The sequence below is a fragment of the Talpa occidentalis genome, unplaced genomic scaffold (genome assembly GCF_014898055.3).
Source record: "Talpa occidentalis isolate TD23 unplaced genomic scaffold, MPIMG_talOcc4v2.1 talOcc4.14, whole genome shotgun sequence".
NCBI lineage: Eukaryota > Metazoa > Chordata > Mammalia > Eulipotyphla > Talpidae > Talpa > Talpa occidentalis.
Window position 1 is genome coordinate 76,290,238 of NW_023601433.1, and position 20,857 is coordinate 76,311,094.

The window sequence follows — 20,857 nt, forward strand, 5'->3', positions numbered from 1 at the left end:
ACCAAACTGAAAAGCTACTGTCCAAACCACTGGTTCTCGGATACCCAACCAGCATTTCTTGCTTGGAATTTCTGAGTCGGTGAAGGTTGCCAGATCAGACTCTTGACAGATTCTTAGTCTCCACCCAGAATTTCTGAGTACCCCCTGGAGTAGCTCTTGTCTTCTTTGAACTGCTGGTGTTCGCTTTGATTTGGGGGTGGTAGTAAACAGTGATCTGTTTCTCCCAGCATTTGGTGGCCAGCATGGTCTGTGGTGGTATAGTGCTTTGAATACAAACTGGATTTCGTAAATCCCAGTCTTGCCTCCACAATATTTAGCAGAGAGGTCTTTGACCACAGTTTCCTACAGAGATTGGACTAGGTCAAGTTTGTTCAAAGCATGGTCTTGAGGTGCTAGATGATTCAGGGGTTATGAGGAGAGACAACTTTTCCATCATAGCTTTTTACATGTACATTTTATTTATAAGTAATACTGTTTTTTGTTTACAGCAGTGATAGAAACCCCCCTCCTTAAATATATTATGGCTAAATGTTGGTAGATTTAGACAACATAAGGTGGGTGGCAGAAGGAAGAATGCAAAAGATTGCAGTATGGAAGACAAAGGACTAGGTGACCTCCCTGGTCCTTCTTAACTTCCTAACCTCTTACAGCTGCAGGGTTTTCCTTATATTCTAATATATACCAATCAGAATTTTCTGACCCGAGCAGATCACTACCAAGTAGAAGCTGTCCAGAGTCAGAGGACAACCTGTGAATGTTCAGTTTGGTTGAGTCTGTATTTACCACCTGGGGTGGTTACCCTGGAAGGATGTAAGGTCAAGAAAGATAGTGCCACAGCTTGTGATTGCTGTAGTACATTCTGGATCATGTTCTTAGGAAGTTTTTGAGTCAATGCTTTCTAGGTAGTGCCCTGTGACTGTCATCCTCTGTAGGCTCTGGGACCTCTGCTCAGGGGTTCGGTCATAATCTGAACTTCAGGAGTTGAGGGCAGATGGGGCTATTGGCATGGACTCTGAGGAACGTACTGCAGAAATTGGCAATCAAGGACTCTCTGCCTTTTAGGATTTCCCTGGGGAGAATCTTCGCTCAGAGTTTACTGACAGCCAAGGATGGCAAGCAAGGGGCCCTCAGCCTCTGCATCCCCTGAGAACTCCAGTGCAGGGGGGCCCAGCGGCAATGGTGCTGGAGAGAGCGGAGGTCAGGACAGCACCTTTGAGTGCAACATCTGCCTGGACACAGCCAAGGATGCCGTCATCAGCCTGTGTGGCCACCTCTTCTGGTCAGTACCCCTACCACTGCCCCAGAGGACATACTGCTGAATTGCAGCTTTGGAACACATGGTTTCCCACCACATTGGGACTTGATTAACTTAGACCCAACAAGCAGGAGACCTGGGTTCTCATCCCAGCTTTGCTGCTCATGAACTGAGTGACCTTATGCAAGTCTTGTCCTTATTTTGGGCTCTAAAGTAATGATAGCCACCATTTAGTGAGTACTAACCATGTGCACTTGCTGTGCTGAGCCAAGAAGCAGTATCGCACAGTAGTTATGAGTAAGGACTGTTTAACCAGACTGCCTTGTTCTGAATCCGGGTTCTACCATTTCTCCACTGGATGACCTTGTGCAAGGTGATTACCAAACATTGCCTTATTTAACAGGTTTGTTTATGAGCATTAGATGTCTCAAAATAGGCAAAAAGCTTAGAAAAGCACATACTATGGGTAAATACTATGTGTTAGCTATGATCCAAATAACTGTCATTGTATTTTATGTATAGTAAAATGGCAGGAGTGGTACCATTTCAGTCTCCATGGTTACAGAAACCCCTCCTGGTCCTGAGAATTGGATGAATGTTGAGATTTGATTTACTTTTCTCTTAACTTTGAGCTGTACCTTGAAAGATGAATTGAATTGACAGTGCTAGTAAGGTGAATAGTATGTGCGACCTCAAGGCAGGCAATTGCTAGGGCCAAGCATATGCGCTGTTGGGTTCATCTGAAACATTGAGGCTACTCTGTATTCAAGAATAATGGTGCCCTGGTTGGAGAATGTTAAGAAACAAGAATGGTTATAAGGGAGTGTAGGGCCAGATTACCAAACCCCAATTTGACTGAGTAGGAAATCAAGCTATGGAATAATTTTGAGCAGGGAAGTGGTGTGAAGAAGGGGTCATCTAAAGGGAGTTTAAATTGGCAACAGTGTGAAAGAAATTTGTTGGTAAATGAATAGAATAGGGCAAAGGTTTCTTTTCTGGAGATTGTTGCCCTAATCAGTAAGATTTCTGCGGAAACTGTTATCAACCCTGTCCTAGAAATTGCAGATATTCTGGGTTGTCATAAAACCAGGACTTGAAATGAGTGTCAAAATGAAGAATTCAGAGTTAGGATACCATAGGAAAGAACACAGATTCTAAAATAACAGAGATGCTGTCAGTGGGTGGTTTGTCCCTGGGCAAATCTACTGTAAAGTTGCACTTTCTCAGAGCCTACTGTCCAGTGATATTAACAAAAGACATAAGTCAGCCACAGCTGGCACATAGTAGTTGCTTGATAAATGAGTGAGCACTATCATTGTTGAACTCCTGAACTTTCCCCTAAGGGGAAGTTACCACTACTTCTCCCCCACAGCCTTTGAGGAAAGTTGCCAGTGGAGATCTGCCAGGCTTTGGGGGTGCCTTCAGCTCAATTTAAATGGCATTACATGGATGGAGTCAGATGCCAGGTGTTTGTTTTGTCTCCAGGGTTTTCAGATCTGAGTTATGAGGGTAAACTGCAATTCAGGAATTAGGAAAGGAATTCTCCTCCAAGTCTAAATTTTACTCAGTGAGAGTAGAAGAGGTGTTATGTGAGGGGTGGAAACCATATTTACCCTTTCCTCTATCCTGGCACATAGTAGGTTATAGTAGGTATGTATTAGATGAGCAAATAGATGAAACAGTCAAGAATGAAAGAAAAATTAAAAATCTGGAGATAGAGTGAGGAACTTGTCCTTCAGTTCTGTAAATAACATTTTTTGTATCCAGTACTGCGTGATAAAAGGAGCAGTAAGCTAGAAGTCAGGTCATTTAATTTTTCAATTCTGGTGCTGTAGGCAAGTCATTTCAAGTTTTTTGAGATTGGGTTCTTCGTTTGAAAAGTGAGAGATTGGGCAGGAATTTCTATACGTCACTAAGCTGAAAACAGCACTTACTGCCAAGCAGCATCCCCATCCTTTACATTACTGGAAGATGTTTTTACAGTATATATGAACTTTTAAGTTACTTCCTCCCAGCATAGTTCTCAAAGCTGAGGATAACCTAGAGATTATTAACATTGTTAAACTGGATCAAGATCAAGAGCTGGCACCACACATTCCTTATGAACATGAGGAGGCTCTGAACCCAGTAAAATTGAGTCAAACAGTACATGTGTGTATGCCCCCACATATTTTTTTGCACAGTCTCCTTAGCTTTTATTGGATTTCTCCAGAGACCATAACCTCTCAGAAGTTGACTTGTACAGAAACTGAGTCTGAGAGTGATTTTAGCCCAGTCTTTTCTAATTTCTGACACCAGTGATCCATACCCACAGACCTTCAGTGGGTTGTAGTACTTCACATTTTCCATATTTTTTTTCCCCACCCCTACCCTTTACCTGTATATTCTGCTAATGAAAGCATTTTTCTTCTTTTCTCCCTTTCTCTTTCTCCTTGATGACTGGCTGCCCTGGGGACTCTGGCAGTTGGCCGTGTTTACATCAGGTAAGCTGTATTTCATTTTACTTTGTCTTTCATCAGCTATGATTGCACAAGACACCCCTAATCTCAGGAGACTGCTGTCAGAAGCTGCAGTCTCTCCTGCTTGGGTTCATTTACTTACTTTCCCCCAACCCTCTTTACACACCTGCTCACTGACAGGCTCTTGATGAAATGAGATCAGTGTGGCTCTCTGAAGCCTCCTGACTGCTGCTGATGGCCTTCAGGGCCTTGGCAGTCCACCACCTCTCTGGGTCTCAAGTCCTCGTTTATAAATTGGGTCGGATTTGATAGTATGTAAGGTTTTTATTTTTGAGATTTTGCCTCTATATAAAGTACTCTTATCATATCAACAATCCGCCTACCCTTAAAGATCTTGAAAATATTTCAAAGGGGAAACATTTTTGGTATCAATAGGTCTTTTGCAAAGGGACAAAAGTTTGCCCAGCTTTTGATAATATGAGAACTATTTATTACATAGTCACCATACAGGGACCTGCTTGCTGTGAGACAGAGCAGGCCCTGACATTTACAGCTACTTGTGAATAATCACTGTGAACAGACTGTCCCCACAGTTGTTGGCAGTAGAGCCCCATACAAGTAGGTGTGTGTGGGAGAACAAGAATTCCCCACCATTAGAGCCTCAGAATCTGGGTGGGGGAGGAGAGAGATGAGAGCAACAACAGAGGGCTTCCTGTTATGTTCAGAGCTGTGCATTTTGATGCCAGTGGAACCTGGTGAAATATAAATTTATGAAGAGCTCATGACACAAATTTTGGCACTTTCAAGAGTAGGATAATGGAAACAGGGTATAAAATTTTTAAATATTCTATGATAAATGTTGATGTATGTATATGTGCACACACATACATACACAAACACAAATTATTTCATGTCTGTAAAAGCACTACAGGTAATTTGTTTTATCATTTTATTCTGTTTTTAGAAAAGTGAAATGTTTTTAGAATGACCTGGGAAATCCAAAATAGAATTGTGGTGTTTTTATTATTGAGAGAAATAGTAGAATCCAAAAATCAGCGAAAGTACATTTTAAAATTTAGCAAATTTGGGACTCCCTGGTGGTGCAGGGGTTAAAGACAGTGCTATTAAGCTATCATCAGCCACTGCAGCAAGAGTGCAATCCCTGGCCAGGGAGCAAACCACATGGCGCCGGTCTCCTCCCTCGCCCGCTGCTCCCCTCAGCAGTCTATTTCAGTAGATCCACCTGTTCTGTTCTCCACTTTCTCATGAATCTTCTCACCCTCCCCAACTTACACCCCAGTTCTTGTATGCATAAATAAATAAATCTTAAAAAAAAAAAATAAATAAAATTTAGCAAATTTAGATAATAAAAATCTATCCTATAGTATATAGAAAATGGCCAGTAGCATATAGAAAATGGCCAGCTATGTCTAGATATATGGAAAATGCTTTCAAAATGAGAAATCACAGAAAAAGAAGACATCTAGGATAATATAATTGATTCATCAGGGAAGGTGAAGATTTAACGTTTGTTTTATCTCCACCAAAATTTAAACTGAGACTGGGTCTGTTGACATAATTCCAGGCTTATAGTTCCTTCCTGCTCTGTTGCTGAGAGCCCCTGGAGAGAATGAGGCATGAAGAAGCCTATTTAATTATGGTGGTGTTTGAAGGCAATTTTGATTGCACCACTAGTAAATATTTATTGAGTACCAGGAAAAGGAATCAAAATTGGTTCCTTGAGAGCTTCCCTGCCTGTGCTGCTGTTTCTCTGGCTCATGTTGTTTTCCTGATGGCTCTGTGGGGGGCTTGGGCCATTCATGTGTTTTTCTCTCCTGTTTGCAGTGGTTGGAGACCAGGCCTAACAGACAGGTGTGTCCAGTTTGCAAAGCCGGCATCAGCCGAGACAAGGTCATCCCCCTCTATGGCAGAGGCAGTACTGGGCAGCAGGACCCAAGGTGAGCCCTTAGGGTACCGCTTACACCCATTCCCCCTCTTGGGTGTGAACTCACTTCCATTCAGCACTTCCTCATCACACCCTTTACTTAGTACTTGCAGAACCTTAGTTCTGAGGCAATAGGGATCCAGATGGGAGTCAGCCAGGAGGGGAGGTGTGTCAAGTTGCCTCTTGCTGGATTATATTACAGATGTCTACTGGATGTCTGCCAGCAGGCAGGAAATTGCACAAAGTGCTAGGAAGCAGGATCTCCAACAAGAAAATCTGTGAGGAATGGGGTTATTGCAGCAGTGATATATAAAGTGTGGGGGCAGAATGGTGAACAGAGGGTCTGAGAGACTTTGTAGTTTGAGATTTCTAGAAAAGAAGGTAAAGATGGTCAGGCATTCTATAAACACAAATACTGAGAATCTTCTTAAGATGGTCTGGCACTTCTTCCCATCTTCTCCGGCAATGAAGTTGCCTTCTGTTACTTTTGCTCAGCCCAGCCCAGCATACCCTGTACATGTTGGACACCTAAGGCATAAGGAAGTTTCTTTAAAGGAACTTAACCTTTTACATTCATGAGGCCTTGTAGTTGCTCTCCTCTGTCTCTTCTACTCTCCCCAGATCTGCTCAGTCACTTCTACCTCCTTTAACTTCTGCCTGTCTTTAATGAGCAGCTCCAAAGTACCTCCTCCTTGAAGGAGTGGTGTTTCTTCCACACATTAGTTGCTCTTACCTGTTAGTTCATACCTCTATGAAAGAAGTCCCTTCCCACATGTATTATGATTGATTGTAATTACCTTTAAAACATGAACACATCGGGGCCTCCCTGGTGGCGCAAGGGGTTAAGCACCGCGCTGTAAAGCAATCCGCAGCTTCTGCAGAGCGAAGTTCGATCCCCAGCGGACCAGGGAGCAGCCCACATGGCACAGCAGACCTCTCCTGTCTCACCCACTGCTCCCCTCGGCAATGTATTTCAGTCAGTCCACCTGTTCTGTTCCCCACTCTGGTGAACCTCTCACCCCCCACATCTCTGGCCTGTACGCCAGCTCTTGTATGCATTAAAAAAAAGATTTAAAAAATAATAAAACATGAACACCTCAAAAGTAGAGGTCATCAGCTTTAGTATTTGTAGTGTCCTTTTGAGTGCCTGATAGGTAATAAACCCTCAGTCCAGAATTTGTGGGATAAGTGATGGAAGGGGCCAAGACCCAGACGCCAAGAGAATAGAGTACCTGCCCAAGAATAGTGGGAGCTAAACCTCTAGTAATAGCAAATCAGAGAAATCCTGAATCTCAGCGCCCTCAGCTGACAGGGCATCCTCTGTTTCAGTTTGGATTTAGGACTTTTTTTTTTTAATTGGTGACCTGTGCCTCACACAGTTCCAAGAAGGGTATCTGGCTGGGAGCCATAACCATTCTGGCTGAACCTATCTGTGAAAGAAGTAGCTATAGTATAGTCTGATAAAAATCTCATTACAAGCTGTTTTTCTATATAGTTGGGAAAAACAATCGCTGGTAGATGAGTTAGTATTTGGTTTAATTTGGCATAAGTGCTGGACAGAAAAGGGAGCAATGGCCTATTGGTGAAGAACTTCCACTCCACTCAGGGGGCAACTCAAAGCATTTTGTAATAGGTTAATTTTACACTGTTTCTGTTTCAGAGAGAAGACCCCACCCCGTCCTCAAGGTCAGAGGCCAGAACCAGAGAACAGAGGGGTAAGGAACATTCTAGGAGAAACTTCCACAAATGAGCCTGTGCCTTTAGAGGTTTCCCTCTTTGATTATAAAAGTAAAAGAAAACTTTAAAATACAGAAAGGAAAAAATGGGAAACAAATCACTTATAATCAGACCATCTGAGAATAACCACTAAAAACATTTTGGTCTGTTTTATTTTCTGTCATGCAAATTTTATAGATCCATTTATTTGTGTGAATTTTATAAATAGGTGCATATGTATACTTAAGTTTTAATTAAGGAAAATATTTACCCATAGTACCATAATCCTAGACAATTATATTTTCATTTCCTTATTTTCATACTTTGAATACAAAGTGCTTATGTATATGTATTTTTATGTAGCCATCACTATTGTTGCTTTAAAACTTAGTATCTCCCATGATACTGTGTAATATCACTTTATTTTTAAAGGCTACCATTTAATCTGTTGAATTTTGATGCATTATAATTAAGATTTTCCTAAGTAAAGGACCTTTTAGTTGTCTCGAGATTATGCTGTTGTATATAACGCTACATTGATTATCTTTGCATATATATTTTTTTTTCTTATTTGATTCTTAGGATTCCCAAGGGCAGCATTGTTGAGTTAGAGATTGTGATAGAAATTGGGGGTCTCTTCTCCAGATTATCCTTAATAATAATAGCAATGAACACTTGTTCATGATTATTACATGCAAAAATTATATGTTAAGGGCATTATAGGTACAATGTGATTTAAGCCTTACATCAACCCATTTAACAGTAGAGGAAACCAAGGCCCAGATTGGGTGACTGGTTCAGGGACACACAGGATTGAAACCCAGATCTGACTGGTACTGAGATCACTGCTCCTGACTCACAAGAGACACCACTTGAACCACCCCAGGCTCCAGACCCTCCCAGAACATTACCTCCCAACCCCAGAATAAGTGACCCTAGGAAGCCAGAGTCCCTGGCCTTGAGGCACACCTCTAGTATGTGTGGGCACTTGCGGCTGCCATTCATGCTGTTCACCTGCTCTGCCCCAGGAACATAAACCCACCAAATGTGAGGACTTACAGGATTGTATGTAGGTGTTGCTTAGATGGTTAGGGGTCAGTCCTCAGAATTGCACTGAATAAAGAAGTGCACTGATGAAACAGTTGCGCTTTCCTGGGTAAGGTAGCCTTGGTCCCAGGAGCCCTCAGACTCCACCATGATGGCTCTGAGACGGAGCCATTTTTGCACTGAGGAGAATGGAAACCAGTTGTTTTCCTTCCCTATAGGTTTACTTTTATTAAGTCAGCTGTTAGGCTTTATAGGTAGTGACACTGAGAAAAAAGTTCAGAGCTAGATTCAAGTCTGCTTTGTGTGAGATAAGAAGCAACCAGTTTTATGGCTAACAAAAGACTCCCAAATGAAAGCCAATCAGCTCTTTGTGGAAAGCAGTAGGCCCAATAATATTTTAATATTTCTTTTTTTTTTTTTGATTATTTTTTAATGATCTGTTCTAAAAATCTACCCAGGGACGCAGGGAAGACAAATTTTTTGTAAGATTTGCACAGTAGTTGGGCCTCCCTGGTGGTGCAGTGGGTTGAGCACAGCGCTGTGAAGCTATCCGCAGCCTCTGCAGCGCCGGTTCGATTCCTGGCCAGCCAGAAAGATCCCAATATGGCGCAGCAGACCTCTCCTGTCTTACCCACTGCTCCCCTCAGCAGTGTATTTCAGTAGATCCGCCTATTCTGCTCCCCACTCTGTCTTTGGTGATTTCCTCTCACCCCTGCACCTCTGGCCTATACCCCAGTTCTTGTATACATAAGTAAATAAATCTTTGAAAAAAATGTTGATGGAAGATACCTACACATACCTACTTATTGTCATGTACTTGTGACCGTGGTGTTCAAAGTTTTCTCTGATGACTTGCTCACAGGGCTTTTCTGTGTGACTTTGAGCATGTATTAAGATTTGATCATGACCTCTGTTGTTGCCTAATTAGGGTCTCACTTTTTTGCTATTACAGGTAATGTGTAGCTTGTTCTGACATCCCCTTGTCATTAGACGTAGGGGTTATTTGCCAGTTTTGCTGTTACAAAGCGTGTAGAAAATTTTACTGGCTAGTGTGGGACTTTGGGAAAGGACTTGGAGCTCTAAGAATTCTGAGTTGCATCAACAAAGTTTTTATTTTGGGTCAGAGCCAGTCCTTTCTAGCATTCACCACTGTTTAGCTGGGACCTCTGAAAGGCTAGAAGGTTGAGATGAAAAGAAAAGATGTTTCCTTTAGAAACAGGTGGCAGAGGTTAGACCTGGGAGGTGGGCGCCGTATGTAAGGTGACATATTTGACAGTCGCAGGAGAAATCTGTTTGTCAGTCTTCTTAATTTATTTCTTCCTCAGGGATTTCAAGGTTTTGGATTTGGAGATGGTGGCTTCCAGATGTCTTTTGGGATTGGAGCATTTCCCTTTGGGATATTTGCCACAGCATTTAACATTAACGATGGACGGCCTCCCCCAGGTGAATTCATGTTTCCTAGTAATCCTGCTTGTGAACTCCTTGGAATTGGGCAGTATGTAGGTTATATATAATTGTCATGACAGGGATAATCAGCCTTTTCAAAATGTGCTCAATTCTTTTTAGAGTATTGGTATACATGATCATAATATTCCATACTTGCCATATATTAAGCATGTTCAGAGTGCCTTCCAGTGCAAACTCAGGATCCTCGCAATAAGATTATGGGACAAATGTGTGGTTAAACTGTACTCTATAGGCTTCCTTGCCCCTTCCTGGCTTGGTTCCACCAGCCTGGGACTCCCACTTTATTTCTTTTCCTTTTTTCCTTCTCTAAAAAAACAAAAAGCAAAAAACTCTACAAATCAGAAAATGTTCAATAATGTTACCCAAGACATACCATAAAATTTAAAATTATAAACCATATCCGAGGGACAGCCTAAATCCTGTGCACATATACCCCCACTTAATGATAAGCAGGGCAATGAGGTGGGTGTTTATACTCTATCACAGTTGGGCCAAGATTCTTACCGTAGAGCTTCCCAAGGTGCCATGGTTGGTTGAGCTCTGCTTGCACTCATTGGAGCCTTGTGTGCTGGTTGTGCGAGGCATGGAAGGATTCAGTGCACAGACTTCGCTGGGAGCTTAAGCTCTAGAAACAGAAGCCTCCTACTGGATTATCCCAGTGGTTCCTTGCTCCATCCTGGTGCTTCACGTTTAGCAGGCGATCTGTAAGTCTTTGTTGCTTGCCTGCCTGCATGAATCCATCATCCCAGAGCAACAGTAAAACACCAAGAAATGTTGGGAGTGTTCTTCCTTACCTCATCTACCTCGAAAGTTTTTCTCCTCTGTTCACACATTGTTTTCTCAGAAGAAGGAGACCCCAGAAGATAAGAGTGTGTCCTGCTCTGAAGGAAAGATAGGACCTGTTGTGATGTTGGGTACAGTTTGCCGGTGCTGGATGTAGATTCTCCTTTCCACACAGTCGGAACAGGGATCTTTAAGTAGTAACTAAAGCAGAGAGAAGTGGAGACCCAGGTTCTCAGCCTGCTTCTGCCCCTAGTTTGCAATGCTGCGAGGAAGCGAAGTCGTATTTCCTTTCTAGGCCATAGTTCTCTTCTCTGGAAAATGAAGGCACTCCTTGTGGTGACCTTTAGATCCCTCCTGGCTCAACAGTGCCAGAACCTGCAGACTCCTTGGTTCAGGAGGCTGTGTTCTGACAGACTGAGAGCACAACAGTGGGGCTTTGCCACTAACTTACGACTCTCATGACCTTAGGCAGGCCACACTCTCATATCTGTGCTTAGATTTTTCCTTATACAAACTGGGAATAATAGTACCTACCAAGGGTTTCTGTTTCCAGTGTGGTGGGATCGTGAGTCATTCTCCTTCCCTTCAGGCCTCCTATATTTGGGGGACCTTTCTGGTTTCTGGTATGGCTGGGGTCCCCTGAGGGTGTGGGATCCTTCAATAAAGGATAGCAAATAAACAAACAAACAAACAAACAAAAATAGTACCTACCAAGTAAAAATCGTTCATAACACTTTGTACATGGGAAATACTTAGGAAGCAGCCTCCCCCCACCTCCATTTCTGTCTTATTTGCACTTGCAAACCAAGCCCTCTTAGGATAAGTTATTGATATATGAAATATGAAAGTAATTCCAGTTTTTTCTTATCTGATATCATTTGGTATTTAGATATCTTTAGTGTGTAGGATACAGATTGATGCTCTTGACTTCTGGCCTAAATGGATGGTTGCACAGCTACGGCATTTTCATGGCCTTTCTCTTGCCTGTCTTCCAGCTGTCCCTGGTACACCTCAGTACGTGGATGAGCAGTTCCTGTCACGCCTCTTCTTGTTTGTGGCCCTGGTGATCATGTTCTGGCTCCTAATAGCCTAATGCTGGCCTCCCAGCCTGCATCTATGGCAGGGCCTCTGGACTGGTGACACGTCACACCCACGTTCTTGGTGTTTGGCTTCCTGTCTAATCCTGACCCTTGGAATCAGTGGGGTCAGTAACACATTGAGGAGTCTTCATCATCAGAGCTTTGGGACTCAAGACCAATTGAAGAGGACCCTGGAGCGTGGACACTGCTATAACCTCAGGCCTTGATACTGAGTTGTCTCTCATGGGTGACACCATGAAATCCTGTTCCAGCTCGCTCAGCAGGTCCTAACCGGGGAAGAGGCAGGAAGAAGGACACTGTCAGAGTACAGTTTCATCTGAGTTTAATATCACAGAAACATAGGGGTGAGCCAGATGATACTTATGGAAACTCATCTCTTTAAATACCCCCTGGTAAAATGCCTAAGTTGGTGGGGCTCCTCTGCCGAGAGGTTTCCCTTCCAAATCCCAATGCTGGTCTGTCCTATTTCCTCCTCCTCCTCCTCCTCTTCCTCCTCCTTAGCAGAGATGCAAGAAACTGCAGTCCTATAAAGATCATAATTGCAGCAGCTGAAGCTGGAGTTGCTTCATGAAGTCACCAGAGACCCAAAGATCTTTTAATGACTCTGGACCATGCTGAGTGTCTTTGGCCCGCGAGAGTGATTTGAATGACCTTCTGGTTTCCTGGCATAGATTATCTCCAGAGACATGTGACTTCATTCACAGATTTGTCATTAACTTGCCCCCAAAAAACTATCTGCTTCTGCCTCCTTGCCAGAGGGCACACAGCCTTGATCATTGCTGAAGCTGAGACTAACTGCTGCGTGTTAGCAAAGACCTGCAGGCGGGACTCCTGCAGTCCCGCCTCCCGCGGAATTTGGACCTCTAATGCAGAAACAAATAGTCCTGTCCCCAAAGCTACAGAAGCTCCAAGTGCATCTCCCCTCCACACCCCTTCCCCCCCACATTTCCAGACTTGCCCAAAAAAAACCAGGGGCTTTGTCAAGTCAGCCCAGTGCATGTTGAAGACTATCCTCCTCAGAAGCCAAGTTGTCCTTTATGAAGAGGCAGGATTGTAACCCTGATTTTCATATGGCTTGATGGATTACCCTGAAAACTTCTTGTATGTGTGCTAGAACCAGGGAAGCATGTGATTCAAAAACAGGCAATCCCGGATGATTTGTAAAGCCAGGCAGCAGGGCCTGGGAAGCCCCAGCATGATGATATGATGTGGTCTTCCTGTGGAAGTCTTCCTCTGGAAATTCCCAGGGGAGTTGATTTTTTTCCCAAGTCCTTGATTTTGTTTTTTGATTTCACAAGCTTCTTCCTCCTAGTCTGATTGAGGGAGTGTGGTGCCAGGCAGGAAGATGATTTACTTCATGGTGTGGTTTCACTCTGCAGGTCAGGCCTTTTCCAGAAGACCCCTGGGGTAGGAGGAGACATACTTCCTCTAGGGGGGCCTCTGTCACTTTGCCAGTTTATTCTGCTCCTGTCTCTCACAAAGCAATAGTCAACAACTAGTAGAAGGCCGCACCTAGTGCTTTTTTCCAGATACGGCTCTGTATAGCGAGTGGAAACCAAGACCTTGAGGATGATGATGGAAATCCTCCTCTTTTTCACAGCCCTCATCCCTTCCCCTTTGCTCGGGTCAATGCCAGAGTTCAGTGTTCAAACAGACAAATGATAAGTATTGAATAGGTGGTTCGTTTCCTGAATCCATTTGACAGGAAAAAGCCACCAGTTTTCAGTGTGTCTGATGGATTTTAAACATTCTTGGGGCACCCACTCAAGAGTACTCTTGATTGCCTAGAAATCCTGGAGTTTTCTCAGTTCAAGAGGATTAGTAGTATCCCTCAGTGCAGTGGCCCCACCTCGTGGTGGGAGAAGGGACTTCAGATGGGCCCAATAGAAATGTATTTCAAGAAGGGCTGTGGGTAAAAAGACAATCATATGGACTCAAATGGAGTGAGCACACGGGATCTCCACTAGCGAAGGCATCCCAGGAACCTGTTAGCAAAGCCAGGTTGGCCATGTACCCTTTGATTTTGTACCTTTTAGCTCCCCACTCACCCTCTGCCAGGAGCTGGGGCAGGGAACCAACTTGGGACTGCTGGCCCAGTCCCAACAGGGAAGCCCCTTCCCACCACCCACTGTAGGCCCATCACCTATCCCCTCTGTCAAGGCAGTTTTTCTTTCTTTTGTGTGTGTGTGTTCTATGCTCTTGGCTTCCACCCCTCTCGCCACCTTTGTGGATTAGGACCAGGTCCCAACCACAGTCAGAAAATGGCACCATGTACAGTGGCACACCTTGACCAGTCACTAATTTTCACTGTTGTGAAAGTGATTTGATTTAGAATTAAACAAATGGTTTTACATTACTATGAGCGGTGAACCTGTCTCTGTCATGTGGGGGAGTGAATGGATTGGGGAGTAGTCACTTTTGTGGCCTCTGGAAAGCCCTTTGGTGTGTGCATCCTGGGGAATGTCAACCTGAGGCTGAAAGTCTTCAGATAGCCATGTAATTAGAGATGAGAAGTGTAGGCTGGGCACCTGACCTATACGTCCCCTGCTCAATCTGACCAAATAGGCAGCCCAGTCCTGACAAGCGGGGAATACCTAAGCTTGCAGACTACCACACTGAAGCTCAGCTTGTGACTGATAAGAGCTTTGATAACAATCACAGGTTATTCAGTGTCCTTACCTCTCTAGGCTGTGAGCAGGTGGGCCTCTACTTGGAGCAGGGGGTGTGTAACTAGTAAGTTTCCTTTAGTGCAGAGTATGAGAGAGATGTTGGTGAGGTTACAAAGTTGGCCCAGCCTGAGGCTCCCCAGCATTCCAGAGCCACAGGTCATCCCTCTGAAGGAAACTCATTTACGTCTTACACTTTGACCTAACAGTTATTCAAGTTGAATAGCACCTGGATACAGTAGGAAATGCAAAGTTAAAAAACTAAAGCCTCCCTGGTGGCGCAGGCAGTTGAGTGCAGCGCTATGAAGCCGTCTGCCGCCTCTGCAGCGCCGGTTTGATCCTGGCTGGCTGGGGAGATACCCACATAGCGCGGCAAACCTTTCCTGTCTCACCCGTTCTGAGCTTCTTAGAGGGTAAGAGGATCCACCAGAGACAAAGTGGGGAACAGAACAGGCAGACTGAAATACACTGCTGAGGGGAGCAGTGAGGTCTGCTGCACCATGTGGGTTAGCTCCCTGGCTGGTCAGGATCAAACTTGTGCTGCAGTGGCTGCGGGTAGCTTCCTAGTGCTGCTTCTTAACCCCTTGCACCACCAGGGAGGCCCCCATCTTCTGGTCTGTAGTCTTAAAGGCACTAGAGAGCTATTGAATATTTTTCAACAGAGAGGTGATGAAACAATTTTGGAAGATTAATGAGTCCGTTTAGATGGGATGATTCGGGCAGGGGAGAGACTAAGAAGCTCAATTTGAAGCAATTGGAAATGATAGTGACAAGGTCTGGCTAAGGACCAGTAGACCAGTTCCTTCAGGAGAGCAGGACCTGCACCTTAAGGTGGTCTTCAGCGTCCAGATCCTCATTTCTATAGGTCCAGAGAGCTGAGAGTCAACAGGATCTGGGCTCAGGACTGAATTAGCAATGGTCAGGTAATCAAACTGAATAGGTGACTTGAGTGCTGGAAACCCAGAAGGTCTACCTGCCTAAGCCTTTTCTGCCCTCGATAAGTCCTCCTCCAGTTCACAAGTGATTTTGGAATGACTGGCCCCATATTGGAAACAGATCTCTTGATTATATCATTTTTACAGACTTACTCTCTTCCTTTATATTTCAACTTGTATTTCTCAGTTACCTAGACTCTGGGAGGGATTTGGGGGAGTTGGTTATCCCCACACACACTGGTGAAGACCATGAGGTTGGAGGTAGGAAAGAAATAGAAAGGGAGAAGGGGGAAGAGATTGGAGTGCCTTGCTGCCAGGCATTGAAAGAGGGAAGATACCCAGGAGGCTTGGTTCCTAGGCTGCCAGTGCCTGGATGCATGAGAAAGAAGTTGTAACCTCTTCAACTGCAGGGTCAATAAAATCCCTCCCCCTTTTAGTAAGCCATTAATTGGTTTGTCAGGGGAGTCCCCTGCATCACCATCACTTTAATTCAGTACACAATCTATAATTAGCAGAGATTTCCTCAGACCCTGTAAAGCCAACTGCTGAAGAGTGATCCCAGGAATTAAAGGAAGTCAAGTACATCCCATGCTCCCCCCAACACTTTCTGCACACTCAGAACAACAGAAGCCACCTGCCACACCCAGAGGAGAAAAATCTGACCTGCATCCAGTTTGAAGTACATGGTCAGGGCAGGAGAAAAGAAAATTGTGTTCACCTTTGCTTACACAAGTGCTGAGATCCGAGCAGCCGGGTTGAACTTTGTCCTTTGGGGGTGTCATGATCTATTTCCTTGAGCCCCATCCCTGTCCCCTCTTAGTCCCTTGGACACTTTTCCCATGACCTAAATCTGATCTAAGAAATAACAGTTGCCAAAAATCCAGCATAACAGAATTACATGGAAGGGACCTCAGGGACCAGCCATTGTGACCTACCCTTCATTACCCCAGTTCCCTCCCAAATCTAGAGAGGGAAAGTGGTTTCCAAGGCTATTGGATCAGCTAGCAAAGGCGAGAAACAAGTTAGCTGCCCTAGCTCCTTGTCCAGTGCTCTCTCCAGAGAAACCTGCAGGGCAAGTCCAGTTCACAGGTATGTTTCCATTGGCCCACATGGCATTTTCAGAATATTATCAGAATTTTTAAAGTGAAAAAGTTCACCTAAATACCTTGGTTTTTGTCTAGTCTTGAAAAGTTGGAAGATCTAGTGTACTGGGCTCATTTCTATACCCATTTGTCCTCACTGATGATCTGCCTCTGGAATGCAGGTTGGGGTTGCATTACCTCCATAGCATTTTTGACCTAAAGGTTATCTGAGTGTCAGCTTACAATGGTACAGAGAAGCAGCTTCTCTGAGCTGGAAGCTTCTAAGAGAAGCCCTTCCTTAATCCCCCCAAAGCTTGTGGTTTTGTTATGTTTTGTTTTTAAGAGGCATGTATTTTTATTTATGATTTATTTGTTTGTTTTGTTTATACAAGCACTGGGTACAGTCAGACGCGCGGGAGGGTGAGAAAATTCACCAGAGCGGGGAGCAGAGCAGGCAGAAGGACCGAAGTACACTGCTGAGGGGAGCAGCGGGAGGCAAGAGAGGTCTGCGCGCCATGTGGGACCCTCGCTGGTGGCCGGGAATCGAACCGGCGCCAAAGAGGCCGCGGGCAGCTTCGCAACCCAGCGCTCAACCGCTGTGCCATCTGGGAGGCCCCAAAGCTTGTGGTTTTGAATAGAGCTTCTCCCTATTCATACAGGGAGTCAGGAGACAAGGATTCCCGCCCCAGTTTAGCTCCTAATGAACTGAGCCAGTTGCATGTAGTCGCACTTCGCTCTGTCCCTGTTTTCTGTGAAATGCATCTGTGTCCCATCTGTGAAATGCATCTTCTGTGTAGCGCCCTCCAGCGTGTACAGAGTCACCCTTAACAGCTGGGTCACCCGCACAGGCGCCGGTCGCTAGGAGGCACGCGGGTGGGGGGTGAGGAGGGGTGAAAGGGGTGTGGGGGGTACTGGGGGTGGGGGGTTGCTGGGGGTGGGGGGTACTGGGGGTGGGGGGTACTGGGGGTGGGGGGCGCTGGGGGTGGGGGTTGTTGGGGGTGGGGGGCGCTGGGGGTGGGGGGTGCTGGGGGCGGGGGGTTGCTGGGGGCGGGGCCTCGCGGCGGAGGGGCGGGGCGCCGGGCGGGGCTGCTGAGGGGCGGGGCGCCGGCGGGAGGGCCCGCGTGCCAGGTGCGGTTGGGCCCTCCCGGGCACCGTACGGGGAAGCTGAATTCAGCTGCTGGAGGCTGAGTCTCGTGGGGCTGAGGCGGCTGCGGCGGGAGCTGAAAAGCGCGGCTCCGGCCCCCGCCTCCCCCTCATTTCCGCGCCCCTCGGACTATGGCGGCGCAGGAGGGTAAGAAGGGGCGTCCTGAAGCTGGGCGCTTGCCCCCGAGGGGCGCCGGCGGCCTCTGGGGTGTTTGGGCTTCAGCGGCCCCCGTGAGCCCGGCGCTCCGGGCGGCTCGGGGGTGGGACTTAGGGGCCTGGGGGCGGGGGAGCCGGGCTCGGCGGGCAGGCGGGTGGGGTGATTTCCCGCGAGTTGAGGTCGCTGGGGAAGAAGGGGTGCTGGGTCTGCCGGGAGCGGGGGCAGTTTTTGTTTTTTTTTTTTAAAACTTTCCCTCTACTCTTTTTTTTAAATACAAGCACTGGGCACAGTCAGAAGCGCGGGAGGGTGAGAGAATTCACCAGAGCCAGAGCGGGGAGCAGAGCAGGCAGAAGGACCGAGGTACACTGCTGAGGGGAGCAGTGGGCGCGGCAGGAGAGGTCTGCGCGCCATGCGGGACCCTCCTCCGGTGGCCGGGGAGCAGCCGGGGATCGAACCGGCACTGCAGAGGCCGCGGGCAGCTTCGCAACCCAGCGCTCAACCCCTGCGCCACCGGGGAGGCCCCAGCAAGGCATTATTATATGCATACATTTAAAGTGCTTAGAATTGGGCCTGGTACACAGCAAATATTCAATTGCTACTGAAAGCTGTTGTTATAGATGCTAGATACCAATAAAACTGAGTGAGTTAAGTAAGTTTTAAAGTCTTATTTACAGTCATTTAATCTGTTTTCTACATTTATTTAAATTTTAAATGTAACAAATTAGTACCTTCCTTCCCTCCTTTCTTTGTACATTAATTTAAAAACCTGAAAATGTCATTTCCTTTGTGTGGCATTTATCACTGTTCTTTTGGCACAGAAATTATTTAGACACAAGTACATAAACATTCCTTTTCGGGAATTCCCAAAGACATTACACAAAGATCTTAAAAAAGAAACAATATATTCATTGAAGTTACAATTTTAAATAAGATCCTATATATTTTTTAAAGATTTATTTTTTTTTTTTTTTATTTATACATGCACTGGGTACAGTCAGAAGCCCAGGAGGGTGAGAGAATTCACTAGAGCCAGAGCGGGGAGCAGAGCAGGCAGAAGGACCGAAGGACACTGCTGAGGGGAGCAGCGGGCGGCAGGAGAGGTCTGCACGCCATGTGGGACCCTCCTCCGGTGGCAGGGGAGCAGCCAGGGATCGAACCTGCGTTGCAGAGGCCAAGGGCAGCGTCGCAACCCAGCACTCAACCGCTGCGCCATCGGGGAGGCCCAGGGGGGCAGTTTTTGCTGGGAAGCTGGTAACTGTATGTCCCCAAGTTAAAGAAACCGAGGGGCCTTGGTTCTCTTGGAGTGAGAGTTTTGTGGAATATGGGGAGTGCAGGATCCTCAGGCTTCCATGCTATTAGGAGGGCCTGGAGAGTTACCCCCGCTTTTGGGTTTTCTGTGTGGGAAGTGGAGGAGTCTTGGGAATCCAAGACTTCACGCCGACCTCTGCGTGCCTGGATACATCCCCTTGGGTGTTGAGGCTGTTGCAGGAAATTAGAGTCTGGGCTTCCTGGGAGTTTAGATCACGGATCAGTTAGGGAGAGATTGGAGTAGTCTTTAAGAGAAAGTAGGACCCCTGGGGTTCTGGACCCCCCCCACCCCCTCCATGGAAGATGGGTCCTTCTTGGCCTCCATGAGACATAAAAAGGATGTGAAGAAACACCTCCGGAAGGAAGAGTTGTCTAAGGGGAAACTGTAGCCTCATCAGGTTAACTGGACCTGCAGTCCCCTCCTAGGCAACACACACGAGGCTGAGGCTGTGACTTTGGAAGCTGCCCTGGATATCTCTGGATATCTGCCCCCCCCCCCTTCCTGCTTTTAGCCTGGGACAGTCATTTCCTCTATCCTGAATACAAACCAGGCCACCAGTGGGTCACTTCCTCACCATGGGAGCATGGGATTTTCTCCTCATTCTTGATAATAGGCTAATGGAGAAAGAAGACTAAGGATAGAAAAGATCCCTGTCCCGTTCTGTTTTATTTATTTATTTTCCAGAGTTTTTCAGTTCAAATGATTTCCAGTGACTTCTTGTAAACTCTGTGTAACTTAACTTCCTTATCTTGAACCTTGATTCTCAGAAACTTGTGAAAGTTCTTAGAGTGCAATAGTTCATAGCAGATTTTCTGAGTGAATCAAAATGCTGTCTGGTGGCATGAAAGCCTCAGTTTATATATTCATCCAGAAGAATATTTATTGGATACTTCTGTGCCATGCACTTAGCCAAGTGCTGAGTATAGTGATGAATAAAAGGGACACAGTCCCTACCTACCTTTGTGGTACTTACAGTTCTGGTATGAACAGTAAGTAGAGGTAATAGTTGAGATAAATGCTATAGTAACTGAGAAAACAAACATATGTTTGTAGAGGTGTGAACTTATACCCTTAAAACAGACAGTATTGTAAATCAACATTACCTCAGTAAACATAATTAAAAATAAATAATTGAGACAAACAATTGAGATAAGTGCTGTTAGAGTGCATCAGGAGTTAGGGGAGTGAATAAGGATTGCTTTCCTTTAAAAAGCAAGTTATGCTGAGCCTCCCTGATGGCCTAGGGGTTAAGTGGCAGCACTACCACTACGATGGCCCTCCCACTGCAAAGCAGCCTGAGTTCAATTCCCAGGCCAGGGAGCTAACCCACAAGGCATAGCAGACCTCTCCTGTTTCTCCCGCTACTCCCTTTAGCAGTATATTTCAGGGGATATGCCTGTTCTGCTCCCCATTATCTCTGGTGAATCCTCTCACCCCCCACACCACCCGCCTACACCCCAGTTATTCTACGCAAAAATAAATAAAAATCTTACAATAAAGGAATAATTCTTTTTTTTTTTTTTTTTAAATTTTTTTTTTTTTAAGATTTATTTATTTATACAAGCACTGGGTACAGTCAGAAGCGCTGGAGGGCGAGAGAATTCACCAGAGCCAGAGTGGGAAATAGAACAGGCAGAGTGATGAAATACACTGCTGAGGGGAGCAGCGGGCACGGCAGGAGAGCTCTGTCGTGCCATGTGGGACCCTCGCCAGTGGGGTGGCCGGGGATCGAACCGGCGCTGCAGAGCCTGCAGGCAGCTTCGCAGCCCAGCGCTCAACCCCTGCGCCACCAG

General features: G+C 45.8%; 2 protein-coding genes across 4 annotated transcripts in view; both read left to right on the plus strand.

Moving 5' to 3' along the window:
• Positions 1–16,798, plus strand: part of RNF185 (ring finger protein 185) — a 35,541-nt gene extending 18,743 nt beyond the window's left edge. For both annotated transcript variants that reach the window (XM_037510919.2, XM_054695255.1), the window contains exons 2-7: positions 1,063–1,279; positions 3,720–3,738; positions 5,560–5,672; positions 7,320–7,374; positions 9,748–9,865; positions 11,668–16,798. In XM_037510919.2, coding sequence (XP_037366816.1) covers positions 1,110–1,279; positions 3,720–3,738; positions 5,560–5,672; positions 7,320–7,374; positions 9,748–9,865; positions 11,668–11,765 — 573 coding nt within the window. In that variant the 5' untranslated portion in view covers positions 1,063–1,109 and the 3' untranslated portion in view covers positions 11,766–16,798. The remainder of the gene's footprint in view (positions 1–1,062; positions 1,280–3,719; positions 3,739–5,559; positions 5,673–7,319; positions 7,375–9,747; positions 9,866–11,667) is intronic.
• An 809-nt stretch (positions 16,799–17,607) lies between these two features.
• LIMK2 (LIM domain kinase 2) overlaps positions 17,608–20,857 on the plus strand; it is a 67,901-nt gene continuing 64,651 nt past the window's right edge. Inside the window, exon 1 of one of the 2 annotated variants that reach the window (XM_054695258.1) lies at positions 17,608–17,746. Coding sequence is in view for 1 of the 2 variants with exons in the window: in XM_037510921.2 (XP_037366818.1) it covers positions 17,731–17,746 (16 nt within the window). In the remaining variant the exon portion in view is untranslated. The remainder of the gene's footprint in view (positions 17,747–20,857) is intronic. The other variant, XM_037510921.2, reaches the window with a different exon arrangement.